Source organism: Calypte anna, chromosome 14, assembly GCF_003957555.1.
Source record: "Calypte anna isolate BGI_N300 chromosome 14, bCalAnn1_v1.p, whole genome shotgun sequence".
NCBI classification, from domain to species: Eukaryota; Metazoa; Chordata; class Aves; order Apodiformes; family Trochilidae; genus Calypte; species Calypte anna.
This window is the reverse complement of record NC_044260.1, coordinates 2,207,001-2,232,302: the sequence shown is the minus strand read 5'-3', so window position 1 is coordinate 2,232,302 and position 25,302 is coordinate 2,207,001. Positions and strand designations below refer to the sequence as shown.

The 25,302-nt window shown below is 57.4% G+C and overlaps 2 protein-coding genes across 4 annotated transcripts in view; both read right to left on the bottom strand.

Annotated features, from left to right (window-relative positions):
- SLC9A3R2 (SLC9A3 regulator 2) overlaps positions 1-12,840 on the bottom strand; it is a 29,865-nt gene extending 17,025 nt beyond the window's left edge. The window contains exons 1-2 of one of the 3 annotated variants that reach the window (XR_003988153.1): positions 12,470-12,757; positions 7,903-8,163 (exon numbers count right to left, since the gene is read on the bottom strand). Coding sequence is in view for 2 of the 3 variants with exons in the window: in XM_030459567.1 (XP_030315427.1) it covers positions 7,903-8,163; positions 12,470-12,679 (471 nt within the window). In the remaining variant the exon portion in view is untranslated. Of the gene's footprint in view, positions 1-7,902; positions 8,164-9,886; positions 9,990-12,469 lie in introns of those variants that run through there. The other 2 variants (XM_030459567.1, XM_008490584.2) reach the window with 2 other exon arrangements.
- Positions 12,841-20,563: 7,723 nt separating this feature from the next.
- Positions 20,564-22,365, bottom strand: NPW (neuropeptide W). The gene is made up of 2 exons (XM_030460240.1): positions 21,937-22,365; positions 20,564-20,826 (listed from the first exon to the last, which is right to left on the bottom strand). Exons 1-2 carry the CDS (start codon positions 22,336-22,338, stop codon positions 20,791-20,793), a joined length of 438 nt encoding a protein of 145 aa, XP_030316100.1. The 5' UTR covers positions 22,339-22,365; the 3' UTR covers positions 20,564-20,790.
- Between the last annotated feature and the right edge of the window lie 2,937 nt (positions 22,366-25,302).

Here is a 25,302-nt window from a genome sequence, read left to right as displayed (position 1 = left end):
CAACAGCTCCATGTCCTCAGCACCCCACTAAGGATAGGTGACAGGACCCTGCAGGACCCAAACACCCCCCATGCCAGCCTGCCCTGTGGGGACCTGGCAGCTTCTGCCTGAGGCCAAGCCCTGAGCAATCACCAAACCATTCCTTAACCATGCTCCAGGTCCCTTTCCTAACCCCATCCCCACCCATGCCAAGGGAACCCCCCACCACGAGACGGTGAGGGTCACTGATGGGACCCTGGTCCCTCCCCAGGGAACCCCAGACACCCCACAACAGGCCAAGCTCTCCAAGCACACCCAGGAAAGTTGTTTTTCTCAAGGGCTGAGGTTGCAATCCACAGCCCAGCACCAACCCCAGAACTGAGAGCTGCCCCAACAGCTGGATTTTTGGGGAGGGGGTGCAGTCCCCATCAGGTCAATAATCCCTTGCAGCCCTGCAGAAAGCCACCACTAGCCAAGGTGGGCAACACAGGATGGAGAAGCCTGAGTTCTGCCCCACAGCCCACTGAGGACATGGCTCTTGGTCCTCCCCCAGAGCCCCCACAGCCTCTCACAGGTAATATATTTACATTTAGAGCCCAGTGAAGCACATCCAGGGGAGAAAGACCACACAAGCCACCATCCTTGGCTCTTCGGGGATGATCTCCCCCCTTTCTCCACTACCAAACCCACCCCATGGCCAGGCTGGGGCTGGGCAGGATGAGCTAGACACAGCTCTGAGGATGCTCCAGCTCCCAGGGGCTCACTGCACGCTCACTGCACGCTCACTGCACACCCCCAACACCCCCCCAGCTGCCTCCAGCTCAGGGACACATCTGCATCCCCCCAGCCCGGCCCCTGCCCATGGAAAGGGGAGAACAGGCTCTGCTCTGTGAGCACCAGGGAGCATGGGGACCAGGGAAGTTCAACAGTTTACAACCAATATTTGTCTTGGCCCAGCTCGCTGGAGGAAACGGGGCAGGGGGAGGGCCCCAAACATCCTCTGCATTCCTTACCCTGCGAGCTAAGGCAGCCCTGTGGCACCCGAGCTGGGGGTTAACCCACTGCAAGGCCGTTTGGATTGAAAAAAAATCCAGCAATAAAATATCCAAGGGTGCAATTTGCTGAGAAGGGGGAGGAGTGAGGGGCCTCGCTCCTCACCCTCAGCACCACACATGAAAAACCCCTCCTCCCAAAAACCCACAGCTCAAAAGCTTCTGCACAAAAAAATCTGCCCAGGGAGCTGATCTAAACAAAGCCCCCAAAGCCCCCCCAAGCACTGCCTGGGGTTCTCCTTGACCTCACCCCCACACCCCAAACACCCCCATCCACAGCCCCCAGCTCCAAGTGCTGGCACCAGTTCCCTCCTGCTGCAGAGCACGGGGCCAAAGGGTCACTTAGTGCAACGGGGGAAGATCAGGGCTCACTCACACCACCCTTACTCGGCTCCAAGAAGACATTTTGAGCCCAGCTCCTGAAAACCAAGCAGCCCAGGGATGATGCCCCTCTTTGTGCCAAAGCCGCTGCTGCCTTGGGATTTATCTCCAGCCGGGGCAGCATCTCCGTGCTGGGGCTGATAAGGGGGTTTGGAGGCAAAACCCCACGGCTGGTCCAGCCTGCAGGGGCTTTCCAAAGGAGAGGGAGGCTCTCCAAGTGACAGATAAGCCCGGGATCCCCGCCAGGCTCCGGCTGCTCCTCCCGATAACGCCCGGGGGCACAGACGGGAGCGCGGTGCCGGCAGCCACCGGGGCTGCCCCCGGGCACACCGAGACCACCGGGAAGGGCTGGAGAGGAGCCCCCGACACAGCCCCCCTGTATCCACGGGAGCCCCGAGCCCATCAGCAGCTGCTGGACAAGAGGAGGGAATTCTTCCAGGCCAAGCAGACTGTTCCCTCTGCTTCCAACTCATCCTCTTAATTAAATCCTGCTCAGCATCGGCAGCCCCAGGGCCAGAATTATCTGATTTACCTGGGATGGCCTTTGGCTGCTCCTGAGGGATTGTCAGCCCAGGGTGAGCCACGGCAAGGCAGGAGCTGTCAGGACTTGGGAAAAGCCACCAGAGATGTGTCCCACCCTGGAGCATCCCACCCTGGGATGGGGGACACTGGGTGGCACAGCAAGGGGAGAACCCAGCCTGCCAGGGCAGGAGCAGAAGGATTAGCCCTTCCACTGCCTTTTGTGCTGCTCTTTATCGTGTTTCTTTAACGGGATTAATCCCCATTAAAGGGTTTAACCACAGGAGGCCACGGGGGGAGCAGCCAGGGATGCAGCAGATGGGCCAGGACATCATCCAGCACTGCTCCCCATCCTGCTCCCTTCCCCAGCACCACCAGCCCAGCTCATAAAACTCCTTTTCCATTCAGTTTTCACAGTCTCACCCCTAGCAGACATCTCCCACCACTTTGTTGCAGGACTTTGTCTCCAGGTACAAAGTTTTAGTGGGAAAAGGAGACATCTAGCCCATAAAACCCAGCTCCAAGTCTGGTTACAGTTTAAATGGACCCAGCAGTGGAACTGAAAGACTCAAGAGTCCAGGTCACAAAATTAAATTACAATATGATCTTGCCAGGAATAATTATTTCAACAACTTGGGTTTTTAATTCCTCATTTATGCAGAAAACCTCTGCTGATCACAGGTTTCATTTTCACTCTCATATCTCATCCTGGAGTCTCCCGAGACCACTGCCTGCAAATCCTCCACACCAGGAGCCAAACCTGGCTCCATTCAGACCTCAATTTATACACCAACTTCTCCAATAGTGCTGGGTCAACCCCAGCATCAACCTCCCCAGCCAAAGGGCAGGGCTGACACACATCAGGGTGATGCCAGGGCAATAATTCCAGAGCCTTGCTTCTGGCTGGGAAGAGATGGGATCCACCCCAAGCCACAGCACCACCAGGTCCAACTCCTGGAGATGTTTTATCCAGCCATGGTGCCAACAAGGGACAGTCCTGGATAAAGGAGCTGTGGCCCCTCCTCCACAACCCTTGGGAATGAAGAGATAATGAAGAACAATACTCAAAGCCAGCAGTGTTTTAAGGTTTCCTCCACCATCACAGCACCACGAGCCCAACCAGCTCAGAGAAACTTCAAGGGACAGAGCAAAGTCTCAGCAGAGGCTCCGTGCAGCTGCCAGGGCACACGGAGGAGGCCCCGAGCCTGCCAGATTTTTAATTTCTTCGAAACCATTTAATATTTTTACCACTGAACAGATCCATTAAAGGCTGGCGAGGAGCCCGCTTGGCAGCTGTTACTGAAACAAGCTGCTCCAGCACATCCCTGGGAGCAGCAGGGATGCATTCCCAACAGCTCCTTCCTCATTGCAGTATTCCCATCATCGGGAGGGAAAGCTTGGGATCCCTTGAGGATGCAGAAGGGATCCCATGGATCCTGCAGAAGGGATCCAGCTGGACCCCATGCAGCATCTCCCGCTGTCAGCATCTACACAGACACCCACCCACCCACAGTCCTGTTCCCCATCCCAGAGAGGTGGAAGGTCCCAGGGGTGCCCTCCCTGTCCCCTCGCAGGACTGGGTGTCCCTAGGGAGCACGTGGCCCCAGGAACAAAGGCTCCTGGCAGGGCACAGCTCCTCCCGATCCTAATCTGCCTCCTGCCTCCCTCTCCCTTCCACTCGCTTTGTGTTTCACTAAAAATATCATGGCAGAGGAAGTTTCTGCTGTGGGGTGGATGCTCTCCTCCCCGGGAGGGGCTTCCTGAGCTGCCCCGGCACAAAAATAACCCCACACCCCCCCCAGCCAAGCTGCTCCACCAGACTCTGCCCCGATCCTGCCTGCTCAGCCCCCTCCTCCATCCCCACAGCCCACCCGCAGCTCAGGGTGCTCTGGTTGACAGGACACAGCCACAACCCACCCCAAACGAAGGGGTTTGCATCCAAACCCGCTTCCCACAGCCTGGGGAAGGTGCAGGAGGCAGGAGCCAGGGCTGACCCCAGCAGGATGAGCAGCACTGGTTTTGCTTCACCTTATCCACCGTGGGGAAGGGTCCCCAGCTCAGCTCGGGGCTGCAGCCAGCAGGATGAGGCTCAGATCCCTACCAGCATCTCCTTGGGGTGCCACAGCAACCCCCAGGCCCTCGCTAGGCCCTGTGACCCTGCAGGAGGATCCCCAGGATGCTCCAGAGCCCCCCAGCCCTGCCCAGCCCCAGGACACACGATGCCACTGAGCCCGGGGACATCAATAATGCAGTGGGGTCAGCACCAGCACGGGGCCACCAGCTCCCCCACACACCAACCCCACTGCTGCCCCACGCACAGGATTGACACCTTCAGCCCCAAAATGAGCCCCAAAAGTGAGCCCAGCCTTGCAGACCCCTCCCCACCACCCCCCTCTGCCACCCTTGGCAAGGAGACCCTGGGGTCTCCAGCCCCCTCCTCTGCTTCCCAGCTCCCTGCAGGCACCTTCCCCAGCAGAGCAGCAACCCCAGGGGCCAGCAGGTCCAGGAGTGGCTTTGCAAAGTGGCTTTGAAGCAAAGGAAAGCAGAGCAGAGCTGCAGCCCTGGGGGACCCGCAGCATCCCCCCAAAACCAGCTGCTCTGGGACAAGTAAACTCAGCAGGGACATGGCCACAGGCTCTGTGCTGAGGGGACAACCCAGGTGGGACCAGAGGAGCTTCCCTGCCCTCCCCATCACCACATCACCTTCCCTCATCACCCTCCCCACAGGTCTGAGCCTGGGGGAGCAGAGGATGCTGCAGGGAAACGCTTTCATTTAAATGAGACAATTTTTTTTTGTGTGTGTTCTGGTTTGGGTGTTTTGTTGTTGTTGTTTTTAATTATATAATTGCTGCAGACATTTCTGCTCATGTCAGGGTTTACTACATATCTTTGTGGTTATCCTACAAGCCCTAAATTTTGGGCCTCAGCTGAGTTGGCCAAGTTATCCAAAAACATCTGTCCCCAAGTTACCCCCCCCTCCTTCTTCCTCCTTCCAGCTCTCCAGTGACTGAAGATGTTGCAACACAGTTTTATTTGCAACAGGAAAAAAAAAAAAGTTCTTAATCCTGACCCAAAGAGAAATGTAAATATTTACTGCCTGGATCTCAGCACTGACCCCACACCTGTGGGTCCCCCACAGGCACCCAGGCACTCAGCCACATCTGTCCCCAGTCACACCAGTTCCTCCCCAGTCTGGGCCAGTGGGATGCAGAGGGCTCGGGGGCTGCTGTCACCTCAAAGGCAGAGCCAATGTCCCCTGGGTCAACAGAGGGACACCCATCCTCCTGCTGACAGCAATGCAAAGGTGGCACTGTCCCTCCCAGGAGCTGCTGTCCCCAGCCCCAGTCCCTGCTCAGATCCAACAGCTCCAAGTCATGGGTTTGTTTGCCAAACACCAAGCACCAGCTGGAAAGGTCCCTTTGCACCCCCATGCCCTCCCCCAGCCATGCCTTGGCCTGACCAGAGCAGCCATGGGAAGGGATTTACACCACCCCAAACACATCTTGGTGGCTCCACTGCTCTTGTTTCTGCTACAAACACACCTGGGGACACCAAGTCCCAAGGACATCACTGAGGTGGCTGATGAAACCAGCCTGGCCACAGGAACAGCACATCCCTCCCTGCCTGCTGCCTTCCAAGAGCTCCAAGAAAGGCCATGGGGACGTGGTGGGTTTAGATGAAATATTGGGATGAATTTTTTTTTTTACAGTGAGAGTGCTGAGGTTGCCCAGGTTGCCCCATCCCTGGCAGTGTTGAAGGTTGGATGGGGCTTGGAGCACCCTGGGCTGGTGAGAGGTGTCCCTAACCCCATGGCAGGGGTGGCACTGGGGGGGCTTTAAGGTCCCTTCCCACCCAAACCAGTCTGGGATGCTCTGTTTGGGACACAGATCCCTCTGCACGGGGCAAGCAGTGAGCTGGCAACCCCCCAGCACAGGGACACGGAACAGGACAAGGCAATGTCCCTGCTCCCTGTGCCACCACAGCCCCCAGGACACAAGTCCCCAAGGTGGGAGGGCAGGGACAGGGGGCTGGCAGCCAGCCCTGTCACCCTGCCCTGGGGACAGGCAGCCTGATTTTAAAGGCCTGAATTATTCATGGCATTCCCCTGGTTCCCTGAGCACCAGGTCCTGGACACCAGGGCTCTAATGGGGGGGTCTGGGGACTTCCTCACCCATGGCAGCTCTTTGGGGGTTGGGGGTCACTCATCTTACAGACTCAGACTGGGGCAGGATGGGGGTGCTGGGCTCTGCCCACCCCCACAGCCAGGTTTCTGTCCCCTTGGGTTCATTTTCCCCTTGTTTTGGGCTGCACTGAAAAAACCCCTTCCCCAACCCTAAAGGAAGGAGATCTGCAGCCCAGAAAAATGCTGCACTGGGGCAGATTGGGGTCTGCATGGGGACAGGAGCTGCACTCAACACCTCCAGGGAAGCCACAGAAAAAATCCTGAGCACTGCCAGCCCAAACCCACCTTCTGCCAGTGCCACCCAGCCAGGTCCCCTCCCAGCCCAGCTCAAACCAGGGACAGAAATCTCCAAGCACTGCAGGAACTGGGGGTGCACAACCCCCCCTGGCCTCCAACCTGGGAGGAGAACCCCCCCACCCCAGGTTCTTGGTGTGGGTGTCCCCCCCCTGGCAGCAAGCAAGGCAGAGGAGCAGGATGCAAATCCTGCAGCTCCAGCCACCCCAACCTCATAGCAGGGTCACTCCAGGCTCCAGCAAAGGGAAGTGACCTTGGCCAGGAAAGTCTGCAGCACCCAGAGCTGCCACCCGTGGAGACAGGAGCAAAACCAGCTGCTGGCCTCAGCCTCTGCCTGCAGCCAGGGTGCCCACCAAACCCCAGCCCCAGGACACTGACAGCTTCAAGTCAGGCAGTAAGTTTAAAAATAATAAAATAATAAAAATAATAAAAATAATAAAATAATAAAAATAATAAAATAATAAAAATAATAAAATAATAAAAATAATAAAATAATAAAATAATAAAATAATAATCATATATATATATACACAGTGCCTGCAAGGCTGGTCCTGCCAGCCCAGGGGAAGGAGGCTTCCCCTGCCCCAAGCAGCTCTGGAGGGAAGGACAGAGGTAAGACCCCCTCCTTATCACTGGAGGTGCCTCCTGCCAGTATCACCTCTTATCTACACGGGAGATTTCCTCAGCCCTTACTCCATGGGGACTCCTGAGGACACGACCCCTTCCTGACATCCCCACCTCTCTCCTCCCTGCAGCCCCTTCTGGGCCAGCATCCAGCCACCTGCCCACCTCCAAGACCCCTCCTGAGGGGACAGAGATCCAACCACGCAGCCCCTGCCAGCACAGTGCTGGGGACATGGCAGTGAAAGGGATCAGGAGGTGACACAGCCACTGGTTGGGGCAGGTGACATTGCCACACTCCCAGCCCAGAGCAAACCCTGCTACCTGCCCAGCACCAGACGACCAGAAATGGCTTTTCCACCCCAAATTCTTTCCTTTTAGGAAAGGAGTTTACCAATAAAAGGCACTTAGTGCTGAATCCCAGTCCAGACTCAGCCCACTTGAAAAAAAAAAAAAAAAAGAGCCAAATTTCCTTCCTATGTCAGCCAAAAGCTGAGCACACCCCTTCACCCCACATGTTCCCTCCCCCCTGCAAAGAACACAGGGCAGGGATGCTCATCCCCCAGCTCCAGCACGGCTGCACATCCCACAGGAGGGGATGAAGACCCAGGCTGTGTCCCTTGTCCCCAGAGCTGATGTGTCCCCCAGCAGCTCCCAGGTCTCTGGAGCCCCTCGTGGGGGGGGGACACAGGAATGGAGAGATCATCACAGCCCCAGCAGCTGCCTCTTGGAAGCCCAGGAGCAGCTTCCCCCACCACCCCAGCACCCAGCAGGGACCCCAAAGCCCCCCACAGCCACGCGTGGGAGGTTTTCCTCCCCCCCACAAAGACCCTCCCGGGGTGGTCGTGCTCCGGGGGTGGGCTCTGCCCTCACCTTCCTGCTGCCGTGGGAGGAGAAGCTGTGCGAGTGCCGCTGGAGGTCACCTCCCCACGCCTCCAGCTGGGACTTCCAGAGCTCCCCGTTGTCACTGCCCGCCGGGGATTTGGTGGGGGAGGAGTTGGAGTTGAGGAGGATCCCGGTGTGCACCATGTCCTCGGTGCAGGTCAGGCGGAGGCTGCAGAGGAACTCGTCTGTCTCCTTGTCCACCACCAGCAGCCGCGTCTCCGACTCCACCGCCTTGATGCGCTGCACCACCTGGGAAACAGGGCAGCAACAGCCTCAGCAGGAGCCCAGGGACCTGCAGCCTGCAGGAGGACCCCAAAAACCCTCAAATCCCCCCCCCCAACACCGCTGGTTTTGCTCCAGGGTGAGAGCGTGCAGGCACTGAAGGTGCTGAAGGAGGAGGGCAGAGAGTGGCTTTTGGGGACCCCCGGGAGGGTGCAGCCTGGGGTGGTGATGGTGACAGCTCTTTGTACCCCCTGTCCTCCACCACACACAACAGCTCTGCCCAGGGCAGCTTCAGAGCACCCAGGGCCCCTGCTCTGCTCAGCCAGGAGCTCTCACTGAGGCTGCTTCATCATCACCCCCTGAGCATCCCAAACCCTGATGCCGGGTTGTGTCCCTTCAGGGGACATCACAGTCTGTCCCAACACCTTCACTTCCTTTGGGGAGGGCAGGGTAAGGAGCCAGGGTGTGCAGGGAGGCACCAAGCACCCATCCATCCCTTTGGGTCTCCCCACCACACTGGTGGGCTGGCTGCCCCCCCATCCCGGGTGGGATTCTGTAAGAAACAAGCAGATCAGCCCTGTGCTGGGGGCCAGGGCAGTGCTGGGAGCAGGAGATGGGGCAGTCCCCGTGGGACCCAGCCCCAGCAGCACTGAATGGGGAGCATTGTCCTGTCCCTGCCCGGGGCTGGGTGACTGACAGAGGCTCTGAAAGGAGATGGCAGTGACAGCACGGTGCGCAGGGCAGGGAAAGGAGGAGCCGAGCCCAGGCGGGCAGGGGTGGGTAAATCACACCAGGAGGAGCTGTGAGGGAAAATAAGGCAAATCCAGGGCATGCAGAGGAGCAGAGAAAAGAGAAACCACCTCCAGACCGCCTGGCAGCACCGCAGAGAACTGGCTCTGCTGGGCCAGCTCCTCCAGCTCCATCCCGAAGAGGAGGAGGAGGAGGGGTGGTACTGCTGGCAATGCAGCCAGCTCCAGGCATGGGCCAAGACCACAGACCCATGACCTCCAAAATAGGGTTGGACAACACTGAAAACAGCACCAGGTGACCCCCAAAACAGCTTTGGGCTTCCTCCTGCTCTGATCTAGGTCAGAGTGGCCAAACACGCTGCAACTGCCAAGGTTATAAGTGACAAATGAGCCCAATGCACAATTAGCCAGCATTTATTTACTCCCCCTGCAAGCTCCATTCAAGGTCAACAAAGCTGATATCTGCGACTGGAGAGGAAAAAAAAAAACCAAAACAACAAAAAAAACCCCACACACAAAAACACAAAACCAAAAAACCCACAACACAACCAACATGAAATTTATAGACTGCAGACAAGGCTGCTTGTCCTCAACCAACTGCTCAGCTGCAGCCTCTGGCTCCCCGTGGCAGCCTGCCCAGGGCTCCCAACCGTGGCCACCCTGATGGTGCTGTTCCACCAGGACCCAGAAAGTCCAGCTGCTCCCAGTCCAGCTGCCACATCAGAGGGTGCTGCCCAGCCTGGGACAGCTCTTGAGGGGGGGGGGGGGCTCAGGCAGCAAGGCAATGCCATGATAAAGAGCAGAGCATCCCCCAGCCCCCCGGGCTGAGCCTGGCACAGGGACACCCATCAGCCCCTCACCATCTCCCCACCAGCAGGAAGGAGCAGAAGGGGCTTTTGGGGACAACTCCCCCGGGCAGCAAATCCCTCTGGGGACCAAGCAGCAGGGTGGAAGGCAAAGCAGCAGCCAGGCAGCTGGTGAGGTCCTGCCCAGCACCCTACCCGTTTCCGAGCCATGGTGACAGCCTGGAGTCTGCAGCTCTTCTGGACACAACAAATCTGTCGCCTTGGGACCTTCTCAGCACCAGTCCCAACCCCAGGATTTCCGCAGCTCCACCCAAACAGACTTTTCACCCCTTGCTGCACCAGCACCAAGCCCAGGGAGCCAGCCTGGGCTCTCCCACCCTTTCCAAACAACAGCTGCCCAGGAAGGAGCCTCCTGGTGCCACCCTGAGCAGCTCAGCTCATCCTCCTGCTCCCAAAGAAACACCTGGAAGCGGCAGGACTGGATGCAAGGACCTGGAAGAAGACCCTGGCTGCAAGGAGAGCCTGGCTTTGGGCAGAGGGGAAGGGAAGGACCCCCAGTGCCCTGCCCCAAGCACCCACTGCCCGCCCGGGCCAGGAGCCAGGGGGCAATTTTTGCATCCAAGAGATGGAACACCCTGAGAACACGTTCTGCCTTGGCTCCTTGGGTAAGGCCAGGAAAAAAAAAATAATATAAAAAAACCAACAAAACAAAGCAAAACAAAAAAAACCCAACAAAAAGAGAACAAAGACACAAATGCCGCCAGCTTCAGCTGGAAACACAGTTACACCCAAACAGCAAAGCCTTGTTTGCTGCGGGCTCCATCCCAGGTTCAGAGGGACAGGGAAAAGTGCTACTTATCCAAGGTCAGGAAGCTCAGCAGCAGGAGGAGAGGCCACTGCAGAGCTGCTGCTTGAAGCCATCAGAAGCCAGGAGCTGACCTGCCACAGCACTGGGGATTTTTGGGGGAGGGAAAGAGGCTCTTGCTGTCTCGAGGATCCCAGAGGGTGTCCTCGGGCCGGGCTGCTCCTGCTCACACACACAAATGTCACCACACTGAGAGGACAGCAGGGCTGTGAGCTCCTGGATGGGACCCTGCCACCCATCCCCAGCCCTGCAGCCAGGAGGAGGCTGCTTCCACCAGCAGAAAATGGAAGACAGGAAAATTTCTCCCGTTTCACTCGACTTCCCGGGAAGCCCCTGCACATTTCAAAGCCACAGTCGGCTGCCTCAGCTCTGCTATCACCCATCCCCAGCATCCCAGCTCCAGTAGGGAGCTCTGATGGCTTCCAGGAGGACGCTGTGCCTTGCAGGAACTCAGCCCTCTGCTCTGCCCAGATCAAAGCCCTGGATCCTCCTTCCAGCGTTTGGAAATCACATTCGAGACAAACATTAACTTTCAGGCAGCTGGCTCAGATCACCCAAACAGGCTCAGTTCTCCAGGAAAACCCACCCAGCCCACAGACAGGAGACCACGAGGCATCTTGCAGCCCCCTGGAAGGCTTTGCCTCACCTTGGCTACAGCAACACCCACACCTCTGGGACCTGAACCCCCAAAACAGCATTGCTACGTGAGGCACAGCCCAGCTCTGGACACCCCTGTGGTTTCATTTACTACAGCACTGAACCCCACAGAGCCCCAGCAGCAAAGGGGCACATGGGGCTCCCTGCCCCTGCCAGGCTCTGTGCCTCCGGCGGGACAGGAGCAGCTCAAATCTCACCCTCTTTGTTTTTTTGAACTAAAGAGTGTTTCAGTTTTATAAAGCAGAAAATGACCCAGCCTGAAACGTGCAGCTTCTGTTACAGAGCTGAGAAACTGCTGGCTCAGACCCCCCCAGCAGGGCTAGCAGCAGCCATTATTTCCCTACAAGCCCTATCACCCTCCAGCCAGCCCAACTGCTGAACATCTGCAGAGCTTTATCAGGAGATTTTTTTTTTTTTTTTAAGGCATATTTATACACTCTGGAGCTGCATAAGGAGGAGGCAGCTCGCCCAAAGTAACCAAGAAAATACAGAGCTGAGCCGGAACTATAGCCCGGGTCTTCCCCGTCCCTTTCCACCAGATTGCATAACCCAGCCCTGCCCATGCCCAAACACCTTCGCCTTTCCCACCTTCACACGATTACAACATCCTCTCCCCAGAAGAGACACAGACCACACCAAAAAACTGTTCTCATGGGAACCAGGCGTCCCAGGCACGCAGAGCCCTGCCCTCCTCCTCCTCCTCCTCCTTCCCTCCCATTGCAGCCCAGGCCTAGGATCTGGGGGGGGTCACTCATCCCACACCAACAACCACCAACGCTAAGCTGGCTGAGGCTGCTCCAGCAAGGATATTTGGGGAGAAAAACAGCCTTTGAGCCTCCCTGGGGCTGGGGAGGCTGGAGACGAGCTGGTGGGGAGGCTTAGAGAAGGGGTGCTCAGAGATGGGGGTACCCAGAGCTAAAGGATGTTTGCCCAGAGATGGGGGGAGCCCGGAGATGGGGGTACCCGGAGCTAAAGGATGCTTACCCAGAGATGGGGGTGCCCAGAGATGGGGTGTTTAGAGCCAAAGGTTGCTTGCTCAGAGCCAGGGGGTGTCCAAAGCTAAAGGATGTTTGCTCAGAGCTTGGGGTGCTCAGAGCTGGGGGTGCCCAGAGCCGGGGGTGCCCAGAGCCGGGGAGGGGGGGTTCCCAATCCTGGGGAGAGGGTGCCCAGAGCCGGGGAGGGGGGTGCCCAGAGCCCCAGATGCTGTCAGCCGGGGGGGCTGCCCTACCCACCCTCTGCCCCCCCCCTGCCCACACCTGATGGTGCGTTTCCTGCTCGACGTTCAGCCCGTTGACCTCGACGACGCGGTCCCCCGCACGCAGCCCCGCAGCCTCTGCCGGGGAGCCGGGCTCCACTTTGCGGATGAACTGCCCGCTCTTCCCCTTCTCGCCGTGCAGGTGGAAGCCGTACCCGCTCTCCCCCTTCAACATGCGGCACAGCCGCGGCTTCAGCTGATCCTTGGCCATGGCCGGGCCGGCGGAGCGGGGGTGGGAGGAGCGGGGGTTCGGTTTTATAGGCGGCCCGGGGCGGAGGGGCGGTCCGGGGCCGGGGCCGGGGCCGGCGCTGGGGTTGGGGCTGGGGCCGGGGCTCTGCGCAGCGCGGCCATGCTGAGCGCTGCCCCCGGCGGGCGGGGCCGGGGCCGGGCCGGGAGGAGCCGGGGAGGAGCCGCAGGTCGGGCCGGGGATGGCCGAGGGACCGGACGGGGCGGGGGGAGGAGGGACCGCGGCTGGTATCGGAACCGGCGCTGATACCGGCACCGGGATCAATAGAGAGACCGGCGCTGACAGCGGGATCGACGCTGACACCCGGACCGGGATCGACATCGGGACCGGCACTTGACACCGGGATCGATGCCGAGACCGACACTGACACCGGGACCGACACTGACACCGGGTCCGGGATCGACATCTGGATCGACACCGAGACCGGCGTTGACACCAGGACCGACACTAACAATGGGACCGGGATCGACGTCGGGACCGGCACTGACACCGGGATCAACGCCGAGACCGGCACTGACACCAGGACTGGGATTGATATCGGGACCGGGAGTAACTCCGGGATTAGCACTGGGACCGGCATCAGAACCGGTACTGACACCACGATTGGTACCGGCATCAACACTGACACCAGCATGGACACTGACACCAGAACCAGGATCGACGCTGGGACTGACACCAGCACCAGAATCGGGACCAGCACTGACACTGAGACGGGCCCCAGGTGGATGGAACCCATGGAGCAGGGATGTCAGGACTGCTGGAAGCCTCCCGGGCCCACTGGGGCTCTGTGGGCTCAGGTCCTGACCCAGGGCAGCACAGAGCCCCTGAGCTGGGGGCAGCCCCAGAACCCCCCAGTTCAGGCCAGTGGGCACCCCCATGGGGTTGGCACCCTCCAGGCCAGCCTGGGGACCTCTGGTGACACAAGGACACTGAGTTGGGTCCCTGCTGTGTCTGCAGGCCAGGGAACCATCCCTGCTCCTCTTTGGAAAGGGGCACCCAGGCCAAGGCTCATCCATCCCCGTGATGGGGAGCAGGAGAAGAGGCTGCTCCCCCAGAGCCTGTTCCCCCTGGATTGCTGGGATGCAGTGGGATCCCCTGTCTGGAGAGGGGGGGACACACAGCCCAGCAGCTCCCCTGCCCACCCTGCCCCTGAGGGGGTCCCTGGGGGATGTCTCAGCTTCTCTGGCACACCCTGGGCTCATGGCAGACGTGAAGCACCTCCAAAATGTTCTCCATGCCCCTGAGTGCTGGGTTTGGCAGCTCTGCTGTCCCCATCCCTGATATTCCTGGTGGGGAACAGCTCCTGCTCCATCCCGTGTGCCCCTGCCAAGAGGTCACCCAGGTGTCACCTTGTTTTGGTGAAACCCAGAGCTCCCCATCCTCACCCTTTTGCATTCCTCATCTTCATTTCCTGGAACCCTCTGAGAAGGAGGAAATGGCCCCGGTTTGTTGTCCCATCACGTCCCCGTGTCACCAGTTTTCTGGCTCTCCTCCGTGGCATTTCTTCTTCCTCAGCTGCTTTCCTACCAGATTTTTTATAGACTCGAAGCAAAGGCAGCAGCCAGCTCAAGGCAGTAAATTAAAGACTCCAAAAATTAATATTGATTTACTTTTAATTTAGAGGCTGCTTTAAAAAAAAAAATAAATAAAATTCTTCTGCTGTGGTTACACATCAAGTCTCTCTTCGAAGGAGACGTGCTTGAATTAAAGAGATGTGATGGGTCCTAGAGGAGAGTCATTATCCTGGAAAAAAAACAGAATTATTTCTCTGCACCAATTCTTCCCACCTTCATTTTTCCCTGGGCAATGTGGCTCTTAGGGTGGTGCAGCCAAGGAGAGACCCAGAGTGGGGCTCCAAACCCTGGGTGACACGAGAAGAAACCAGAGAGCTGGGAAATTCAGAGCCTGTTTTATGTGCTGCATGAGGCAAGTGCTCCCCTGAGCCTCTTTGTGGAGTCCTGATGCTTTTTGTCAGGCTGGAGGAGTGCAAATAATTGATTTTTTCCACTCACTGGCCAAACCAAAAAACTGAAGGGGCGGGGAGGAGAAGGAATTGTTTTGAGTTTATTTGAACAAAAAAGTTTTTCTTTTTATTCAGTGCAATAAAAACACCAGGGAGAAAAATCTTTTGGGTGGTCAGAGGGAATATTTTAACCCTTTTGAGTGTCTTTCTAAAGGGGTCGGTAGCTTGCAAAATAAAAATTAAAAAAAAAAAAGGGGGGGGGAGGAGAAAATACCAGTTCAGAAAGCTGCAAATGAGGTATCTGAGTTTTTTCAAAAATACTTCAGTTCTTATTGAGCTAAAGCATTTCCTCAAGTGTGACCTGGATTTGTTGATTTTTTTTTCCAATGTCCCCAAAATGCATTTTTCCCCCTGAAACCATCTATTCTTTGTGGATAATTAAGGGGGGGTCAGGTACCCGGTGTCCCCTGTGCAGCAAGAGGCTGGTGTAGGATCAGAGGAGGGAGCAGAGGAGAGCTCCTGGACTCACTGGGGTGACAGAGCCACGATTTAACCCCCCAGATGCTCCCAGGGTTTAATGTAAATTTCTGTGCTTTCTGATTTGGGCAGATATTTAAGTCCATTTTGGCCCATCCTGGAGGAAGTGTGTGACCTGTGTGCTTACTGGTTTGGAAGAGTGAAGCTGCTTTTTGGGGTTTGGTTTTTTGTTTGTTTGCCATCTGCTTCTAACTCCTTCCCTGCCCTTGGCTGAGCAGGGACAGAGAATTCCACCTGTGTCCTCAGCCCCTTTGCTCCAGGCCTGGTGACACAAACCACAGATGCTCTGAAAGGTTCTGTGATTAGAGGCATCAGGCAGGTCCTGGTGTGCTGGGGGAGGGGGTTCTGGAGCCCCCTTCACCCAGAAGCAGCAATAACCCAGTGGGCATCACTGGGAGGGGGTCTGGGAGCTCTTCCAGAGGCAGGATGAGGATGAGGGGAAGGTTGGGTGGTGCTGAACACCCCTCACTCCTCCAGCTTTTGGGAGTTCCCATCCCAGCCGTGGGAGCAGCTGGCAGGCAGATGCTCTTCCTCACCCCACACAGCCTCCTCCTCCTCCCTGATGTTTATCCACCCCACACCCAGTTCCCAGCCAGAGATCCCCAGGTTCCAGCCCTGCTCTGTGTCCCTGGGACACCCCTGGCACCTTCTGCCTGGCTCTGGAGGGACACCCAGGGACCTCACCCCAAGCTCCAGGGCATCCCCATGGAGCAGGGACACAGCTCCTGCTCTGATCAGTTCCAAATTGTCACAAATTCAGTCCTGGCCTTGCCACCAGGTGTGGAGGTGGCTCTGCTCTTTTTGGCACCCCTCAGGTTGGGGCTGGTGGGTCCTGACCCCTCTCAGGGGCTCTTGCAGAGCGGGGAAAAGCCAAGGATTTTCTGGCCCTGGCAGAGGAACAGGGAATGAGTGCTTGTACCAAACACCCTCTTGTTTTCTCTGATCCTCTGTGTGTGGCACTATTGAGCTGTAAACATTTTTCCAGGTCAGATTTAGAGATATAGGAGGAGAAGTGATCATTAGGAAGATTAATGACATGCTTTGTAGGTTGTGAAAGCCCAGAAAGTTCAGTGAGGCTGCTGAGAGCTGGGACATCCCTCTTGCCTGAGCTGGGATCTGCCCCAGTCCCTCATATCTGCAGGGAGGTGACAGAGTGGGGGGTACCAGGGACATGGGGGGGCAGCTGGTGATGGTGCCAAGCTCGGGGGTGGGAAGTGAGGGTCCCTGAGAGTGTCCCGACCCGGCTGTTCCCCATGGGCAGCCCGGGAATAGCCCCGGGTGCTGGCCAGGGAGATCTCTGCCAGTGTCCCCAAGCCTCTGTCACCTTATCAGTGCTCCCGGCAGCCTGGGGAGAGGCACGGAGATCCCTTATCTCCTGCTCCCTGCAGCTCCCACTCCTTATGTCCAGCCCCTTGGGTGGCATCAGCCTGGAGGGATGGGGTGGGATGGTGTGGAATGGGATGGTGTGGGATGGGATGGGATGGGGTGGGGTGGGGTGGGATGGGATAGGGTGGGGTGGGATGGGGTGGGGTGGCAGCCCCCGGCTCCGTGCTTCATCCCCAAGGCTCCCCGTGGGGACATCTGGGGACATCACAGGGACATCCAGCTCTGTGCAAGGGTTTTCCATCCCCAGCGCTCCCAAGAAGGACCAAGCCCCGGAGAGGGACTCAGCCCCAGCCTCCTGCACCCTGCTGGGGTGAGGAACAGCTCCAGGGCAGAGCCGTCGGCGGAGGAAATTCCTTGGGGAGTTTTCTTCCTCCCGCAGCCATTGTGTGTCCCTGGGCCAGCCCTGTTCTGGGGCTCCGGTTCCTGTCCCGACCCAAAGCCCCGGCGTGCCCGGCTGCCTCCAGGGATGCTGCTGCTCCCTTGGGAGAGCCCGGGGAGCCGGGCAGGAAAAGGAACCGCCCTGGACTCCGAGCGGATCGGGCCGGGACGTTCCCCTGTCCCCCGGGACTCTGCTGCCTCTCGGAACACAACGCATGGGGTGGCACAGGGCAGGCTGGGGACAAGGTCTGGGGAAGCTCTGTCACCCATCCCGGCTCCAGCGGCTGCTGCTGGACCCGCGGAGCACATCCCTCAGGGATGGAGCAGGACCAGGGGCAGGAGCCAGGTCCCAATCCCACATGGAGCCCTGGAGCAGCATCCCCATCCCGCAGCATCCCGACAGGATTCAGCTCAGAGCTCCCATCCCCTCCCGGGGCTGGGTAGGGGCTGTGGGGACAACGAGGCACCCGTGAGAGCTGAGCTGTGAGGGTGCAGGGACAGGGACACGGTGGCAGAGCTTGGCCTCTTCCCTGCTGCAGCTCCCCGGCACCCGTGTGGCCACAAGATGGCACATGGCGATGCCACCCGGGTGCCACCGAACTCCTGGAACACTCTGCCCGACCCCCCAAAGCCTCAGGGACCTGCTGGGATGTGCTGGGAGGGCAGGGGTGACATGTCCCACTGTCACCTGCCGGGTTCTGAGCCCCTCGCATCTCCCAAAGCCCACAGAGATGCTGGGAATCACCCTTCCTGGCTGCAGTCACCCCACGGGGGGGTCAGGGGACACCAGGACCCCGAAGAAAATCAGGACCTGCCATGCTCCGGGCCTCTCCATGATCTCCAAAAAAAACCTGGTGTCCCCCCTGTGGCTTTGTTCCCAGCCCATGGCGGGGGGGGGGACACAACCCCCTCCCAAGGGATGCCCTGGGTCTGCGTTCCAGCTTGGAGCATCCAGGAGAGGCAGGAGGACATGGAGGGGCTGTGGTCCAAGTGCTGGGGGCCCTGTGGCCCAGACACATCCCCCCGGAGTGAGGGGGGCAGGGACAGACCCCAGGGAGAGGGGGGAGCTCGGAGTTTCCCGGGATCTGTTCAAAGGGATTTGGTTAACATTCCCCAGGGATGGCTGGGTCCTGCCCTGAGCTCAGAGGGGTAATTAAACACCCTCCTCAAACTTTCTGCCATTTTACTGAACTTGTTGAGCCTCAGGGAAGGCCCCGAGCTCTCCAGAGAGCTGGAAGCACAGAGGAAACTGTTCCACATCCCTGGTAGAGAATCAGCTCACGCTCCTCAAGAGCAGCTGGAAAAATTCTTTTCCCAGGTGAGGAGGGAAGGGTTGTGGTTCACTGAGGGGCTCGATGCTTTTGTCCCATCCAATGGCTTCATCCCCACACTCCTCACACCCCTCATCCCATCCTCCTTCACCCCCTCCTCTCTGGGCATCCTCCTGAGCAAACCAGACCTGTACATTTTCTACCTCGTTTTATCACTTCCCTCCAGCAGGAAAATCAGAGGGAGGTGGGGAAAGGGAACATGGAGGAGAAACTGGTTGGGAAGCAGCTGGGAGAGAAGAATCATAGAATTTTTTTTTTTCTGGTGGATAATTTTATTTTTATTTTGCAGTTAGAAAGCTGCAATGATCTCCTTATCCCAACAGTTATTTTTTGGCTGGTGAAGGGACTGGAGCACAGACCCTATGAGGAGAGGCTGAGGGAGCTGGGGGTGTTGAGGCTGGAGAAGAGGAGGCTCAGGGGAGACCTCATCACTCTCTGCAACTCCCTGAAAGGAGGTTGGAGCCAGGGGGGGGTTGGGCTCTTTTCCCAGGCAACTCTCAGCAAGACAAGAGGGCAGGGTCTCAAGTTGTGCCAGGGGAGGTTTAGGTTGGAGATGAGAAAGAATTTCTTTCTGGAGAGGGTGATCAGGCATTGGAATGGGCTGCCCAGGGAAGTAGTGGATTCTCCGTGTCTGGAGATCTTTCCAAAGAGCCTGGATGTGGCACTCAGTGCCATGGGCTGGGAACCACGGGGGGAGTGGATCAAGGGTTGGACTTGATGATCTCTGAGGTCCCTTCCAACCCAGCCAGTTCTATGATTCTATGATGTGAAGGATACGACTTATTGGAAATGGAAAATAGGAACCCTGACACCAAAATGAGTCCCTTCCAAAGCCAATCATTAGGTGATTCCATAAATTCTTTTTGTATATAGAACCCTTTCTTCTGACCAAACAGGGCAACAGATGCTGGAACTGAGACAACTTCATTATATCAGAAGTATTTCTGCTGTTGAAAATGACCAATTTTTTAAGCTTGGTTTTTTTTGTTTTCTTTTTCCAGGTGGCAAATTTTCCCTTTACTCTGCCTCAAAGCAGTCTGTCTTGGACAGAGCAGCCTAAGCAAATGAAGGCATGTGTTCCAACATCACCTGTTTTAACATCAGTTAAACTGCAAAGTTTGCAAATGGCTGCTCTGAAACTTCAGACCCCACCACGACACCCAACCCCCCCCCCCCCAGGACCCCCAAATCCCCACCAGGGACCCCAAATCCCAACAAAAGACCCCCCAGTGGGACCCCAGACCCTTCCAGGACCCCCAAATTAGACCCCAATGAGACCCCCTCCCCAAATAATGGGACCCCAACCCCCTCCAGGACCCCCAGGCTGCCCCACGACCCTCTGAGCACCCCCACATGGGACCCCAGGAACCTTTGTGTGTCACAGCACCTGAAATCCTCCTTCCCTTCAGCTCCAAACCAGGGGACACAAACCCAGCACGATCCCTGCTCCATTATTGACCTCAGGGCTTGGCAGGGAGTTTAAGACAGTGGCTTTTTTTTTTTTTTTTTTTTGCCAGATTTCCTGCAAAATCCACCAGCTCTGCAATTCCCAGGAGCTGGAGTCAGCCCCCCCAACCCCCTTTTTTTTTCTTGAGCCCTGTTCCAGAAAAAACTCATCTGTCCAGCCCCAAAGCTTCTTGCTTTAATGGGGAATAACCTTGATTTCCATGAGCAGGTATCAAATGGAGCTTTAAGCAGGTAAATCAGGAGTGGGGATCCATAGAGGAGGACTCTGGATTCACAGCCCAGGAAAGATTCCTGACTTTGTCATCTTCCTGGACACTGAGCCTGGCACTGGTTCCCCAGCAGGCAGTCAAAGAGATTTACTGTAAAGCTACAGAAGAAACTGAGTCAAGGAATTAAATCATGACAGAAAAATCTGGGAGTGACCCGGGCACTGCAGTGCCTGCCCCGTGCTGAGCTGTACCAGCTTCTGCCCCCCTTTTTAAAAAAAAAAAAAAAAAAAAGAAAAAACCCCGAACAGATCAAAACACAGCAAAATGAAGCCAAAGTTTCCCTTTGATCGATTCTCATTTAATGAGGGCAGGTTCCTAGGAAGCAAACAGTGCATTTTTGTATCAGATTGCAAAGAAGCCAGTACAGAAATCTAAAATAAAATAAAATAAAATAAAATAAAATAAAATAAAATAAAATAAAATAAAATAAAATAAAATAAAAATTAAACATAAATAAATAAAATCTTCCCTGTTTGTTTCTCCCCAAGTTCCCAGCATAAGGCTGACCTGGAGAACAAGATGAATTCACCACTGCGCCTGGACAGCGGCCACGAAAAAACACTTTTTTTTTTTTTATTATTATTATTTTTAATGGTTTTTTGGAATGCAATTGTCTGTGTGGTTTTTCTGAGAGGTCCAAGTACCCGCAGATCTCCCCGTCAGACTCTTCCTCCCAGCCAGGGTGCGTGGGCTCCACCTGGGGCAGTCCCAGCTCCTGCGGTGCTGGAAGCATCCCCGGCAGGCTCAGCGGGTCGGAACCACGTCCTCAGGCAGGAGGAGCTGAAAGGAGAAGCGGAGCTGGGTTATTCTGAACCCCCAGAGCCCCCCCTCACACCTCTCTCCCCACCCAGGACCCCGTTTCCTGACTGTTCAGCACTGAAACCTTCGGGATGTTTGGGAAACATTCCCCTCCCTGGGCTCAGCGCTGAGCAGCAGCGCAGTTTATCCCTTCCTGAATCCCAAATTCCGGGTCTGGAGCTGCCTAAGGGGAAATCTGGCGGTGGAATCAGGGATGTCCCAAAGGAGGGGGGTTCAGAGCTCCACCAGAGCACCCGGGACGGGATGCGGAAGGAAAAGGGCAGCTCGGGGCTGAGCGGAGCCGGTTGGGATCTCCCCAGGAGATCCTGATCCCAGATTTCCTTAAAAAAAGTTTAAAAAAAAAAAAAAAAAAAGGAAGAGGGGAGAGAGGAATCCAGCTACGTGTTTCAGCGGCCGATCCAACAGCTCAGAAAACCTCCCTGAGTTTCAGCTGGATGTTGGCTCCAGCTTTACATAAGAGGAAAGAAATGTGATGCTCAGAGCCAGCCCCAGGGCTGAGCCCCACGCGAGGGGGATCCCACAGGGGGGCATCGCCGGCCCCACGGACACGGGGGGGCACAGACACCACCCAGCTCCTTTTCCTGCCCTGCAGCTCGGCCAAACACATCCCATGGGAGGGGGAACAACAGCCCCCACCCCACCCCGCTGTCCCCCTCCTCGGCTGCGTGGGATAAATCTCAGGAGGTAAGTTCAGAGGTGGGAGGTGGAGACACCCCCCCCCGTGGCTCCATACACTCCAAATACCTGGTGACACCCCCCATGTGGCTCCATACACCCCAAATACCTGGTGACACCCCCCATGTGGTTCCATACACCCCCAAATACCTGGTGACACCCCCCCCGTGGCTCCATACACCCCAAATACCTGGTGACACCCCCCATGTGGCTCCACACCCCCCCAGTTACCTGCTGAACCCCCCCATAACTCCACACCCCCCCCCAAATACCTGCTCCAGCACCCCTCAAGCACCCCGGGGCGCTGCGGGGGCTCCGTGTCCCCCGGTCCCGGTGACACCCCCGGGGTTCCGTGCCTCCCCCACCCCCTCGCCCCCCCATCAGGGTCCCCGTTACCTGAGCTCCGCGGGGCCCGGGGGGAGCCGGGCGGGGGCCGCCCCAGCCCCAACCCCTCCGGAGCAGACGCTGCAGGATGCGGCCGGGATCGGGCGGCACCGGAGGGGTCTCCCCGGTCCGGGGGGGTCCCGGGGCTGGCGGGAGGGTGTCCGCAGTCCGGGGGTGTCCCGGGGGCGGTGGCGGGGCAGCCCTGGGGCGGGGAGAGGGCTCTGCCGGCAGCTCCCGGCGCCAAAGGTAAGGGGAGCGGCGGACCCCCATCAGCAGCCCCGAGGCTCGGCCCACAGTGTGGTACCGGGGGCTGGCGACGTGTTTGTACCAGGCACCCACCGGGGCCGCGGGAAGCATCAGCCCCAGCAGCACCAGAGCCCCCCAGGCGCCCCCCGACAGCTGCCCCTTCCCCATGGCGCCGGGCAGGGTGCGGGCAGGGGTGCGGGTAGGGGCGCGCCCCGGTCCCGGGAGCCCCGCTGAAGGCTGCCCCCTGCCCTCTCCCCGCAGCTTTATCCCGCACGATGTCGGGAGGGGCCCCCGCGGCTCCGCCCCGGCAGCCCCGACCCCCCGCACCTCCCCCCCGCTGCCTCCAGAGGCCCCCCCCCCGCGCTATTCCTCTGGGACGCCGGCATCATCCCTGGAGCCCCGAGCATCCCACAGCATCCCTGAGCATCCCCGAGCATCCCGAAAAACACTCAGCATTCCTGAGCATCCCCGAGCATCCCGAACAACCTTCAGCATCCCTGACCACCCCCTCTGTTGCCCCGAGTGTCCCCTCAGCAGCCCCGAGCATCCTTGAGCCTCCTCCCGCAGCCCTGAGCATCCTCCCCATGGCCCAAGCCCCCTCCCCGTGGTCCCCAGAACCTTCCCCATGGCCCCCCGAACCTTCCCCATGGCCCCCCCTATACCTGAGCATCCCTTTTGCCACCTGGGGCATGTTCCCAGAATCCTGGGGCATCTTTCCAGCATCCCTGAGCATCTCCCTGGCAGCCTGAGCACCCTTGGACATTCTCCTTACAACCCCAGCACCTCCCCCCCTTTACAACCCCAGCACCCCCTCTGCTTGGTCTGGGGGTGTTTGCACCTCCCAGCAGGGGCCAGGCCTGGGCTGGGTGCTGGGTGGGTGCAGGTTAGGAACCACCTCCTCCTGCAGCCCCTCAGCCAGGCAGGGGCCAGAGGGAGCAGGGCTGGGGGGGGGGAAGGTGAGAGGAGAAAATGTTGGGGAGGTGTGAGGTGGTCAGAGCAGCTTCACCTTTTTCCTCTTCTGGGAAAGCTGGGAGAGGAGGAAACTCCCAGCTGGTGACAGCCCCAGCTCCTCTGCCAACAGCCTCACCACAGCCCAGCTCCTGGGCAGCAGCCAGCTTGCTGTCAGGATGGAGCCAGGCTCCAGCTCCCAGGGAGCAGCTCACTGATGGGCAGGGGAGGATTTTTTTTTATTTATTTTGTCCCTCTTTGAGTGCTCTGGACACACTGCAGAGCTTCCCTGCTCTCCTGCCATCCCAGAGCCAGGGAGGAATGGAACAGGGATAGCACATGGCTGGGCACATCACAGCACTCCCTGTTCACCAGGGGCTTAATTCCCTCTGTAAAAAGCTGTTGTGAGCCTTGCTCCTCCCAAGAGCTCTGAAAGACCCAGCTCTCACCCTGGCCAAAGAAGAAGCTCCATCCTCCAAAGCAGAAGCTCCATGCCCCAAGGCAGAAGCTCCATGCCCCAAGGCAGAAGCTCCATCTTCCAAGGCAAAAGCTCCATCTTCCAAGGCAGAAGCTCCATCTTCCAAAGCAGAAGCTCCATCCCCCAAGGCAGAAGCTCCATCCTCCAGGGGAGCTGGAGCAAAAAAAAAAAACCAAACCTGGAGCAAAAAAAAAAACAACCCCCCGAGCAAACCAGCAGCTTTTGCAGCAGCTCAACGTGGGCTCAACCTTCCTGCCAAGGACTGGAAGATTTTCTCATTCCAGGAGATCTGCCTTCAAGAGTCTTTCACATGGATTTTTGGCAGGACTTGAGTAACTTGTCAGGTTGATAAACTCCCCGGGAACTGAGCTGAACTCTTTCCTCCCAGAGCATGGGATGATCCCTGCCCGCAGCCCGCCAGGCACCGGGTCCCTCAGGCTGACCCAGGATCTGGAGCAGAGTTTCCTCTCCCAAGTATTTTAAAATATCTTTCCCCGGAATCAGCTGACAAGCAATTTGTCTTCTATTTATATTTTAAGTCCCTAAAACACAGGGTCAGGATTCCTGCTCCCCACAAACACCACAGAGTGTCAGTGGACACATCATTGCTCCAAGGAGGACCTTGGACCTTGTGCCAGGAACTCCTCCAGAGAAACAAAATCCTGGGTTTTGGTTGATAAAAAGCTTTGGGAAAAATCCTGGCTCTTAGGGAAGTTCTCTACAGGCTCCCAAAGCATTAAGATTTCAGCCTTTTGGGCCACTTTCTGCAAACTGCAGGATCACAGAATGTTCAGGCTGAAAGAGACCCCAAGCTTGGGTTCACCTGAGCAGAGTCCAAGTGCTCTGAAGCCCCCTGGAGACCCCACTTTTACACTGTCACTTCATAACCACAGTTACTGGCTCCAGCATCACCTTTACCAACTACACCGAGCTGAGGCTTTGCCTGGATGATCCCTTGGTGATGTTATTCCCCGTGTGCTGAGGGGAAGGGGAATGGGATTTAAGCCCAGGGCTCTGCTGCCAGCAGGATTTTTGTTTTCTTTTGGAAGAAAATGAATCTTTTTGTAACTCTGCTGTGGGTAGGATCCTGCCTCCCATTTGCTAAGGAGGTGGCTGCAGCTGCTGCTGCTCCTCATCCCACTGGATGCTCGGGCTTCCAGGGATCTGTGTCCCTCTTCCAGCCATCACCACGCTTCTCAGGTGAGGCACCAGAGTGTAAATGAGGGTTTCAGGCTGAAAAAACACCGAAAAACCTGAAAAATGGTCTGTTTGGGGGCTGAGGGGTGAGCAGCAGGAGGCATCGCACCCCAAAGCCCTGCACCAAACCCAGCAGAGCTCCCTGAGCTCCCTGACTCCCTCCCCCCTGTTGTGCTCTCACCTCCCACCACACACATTACAGCTCCCATTGAGGATCTGTGGCTTTGGAGAATGATCTAAATGAATCTGATGTCCCAGAAAGAGGCACTTGGGGTTTAATGATAGCATTTTCCACCTTTTTATGATAATGACTCTGGTGTTTATTGGAAGGTTAGCAGCTCAGCAGAGCAGGAAAACAAAGCAATTGCAGAGGACAGCCCTGTGATGGGGACTCTGGGGCCTTAATGCCCCCTCAACAGGTGACACTTCTTGGCCATTTGGTCTCTCCCTGTGGGAGGATGAGAGGTTGGAGGCAAAATCATTTTGGATGAGCTGCTTCAGGCAGCTCC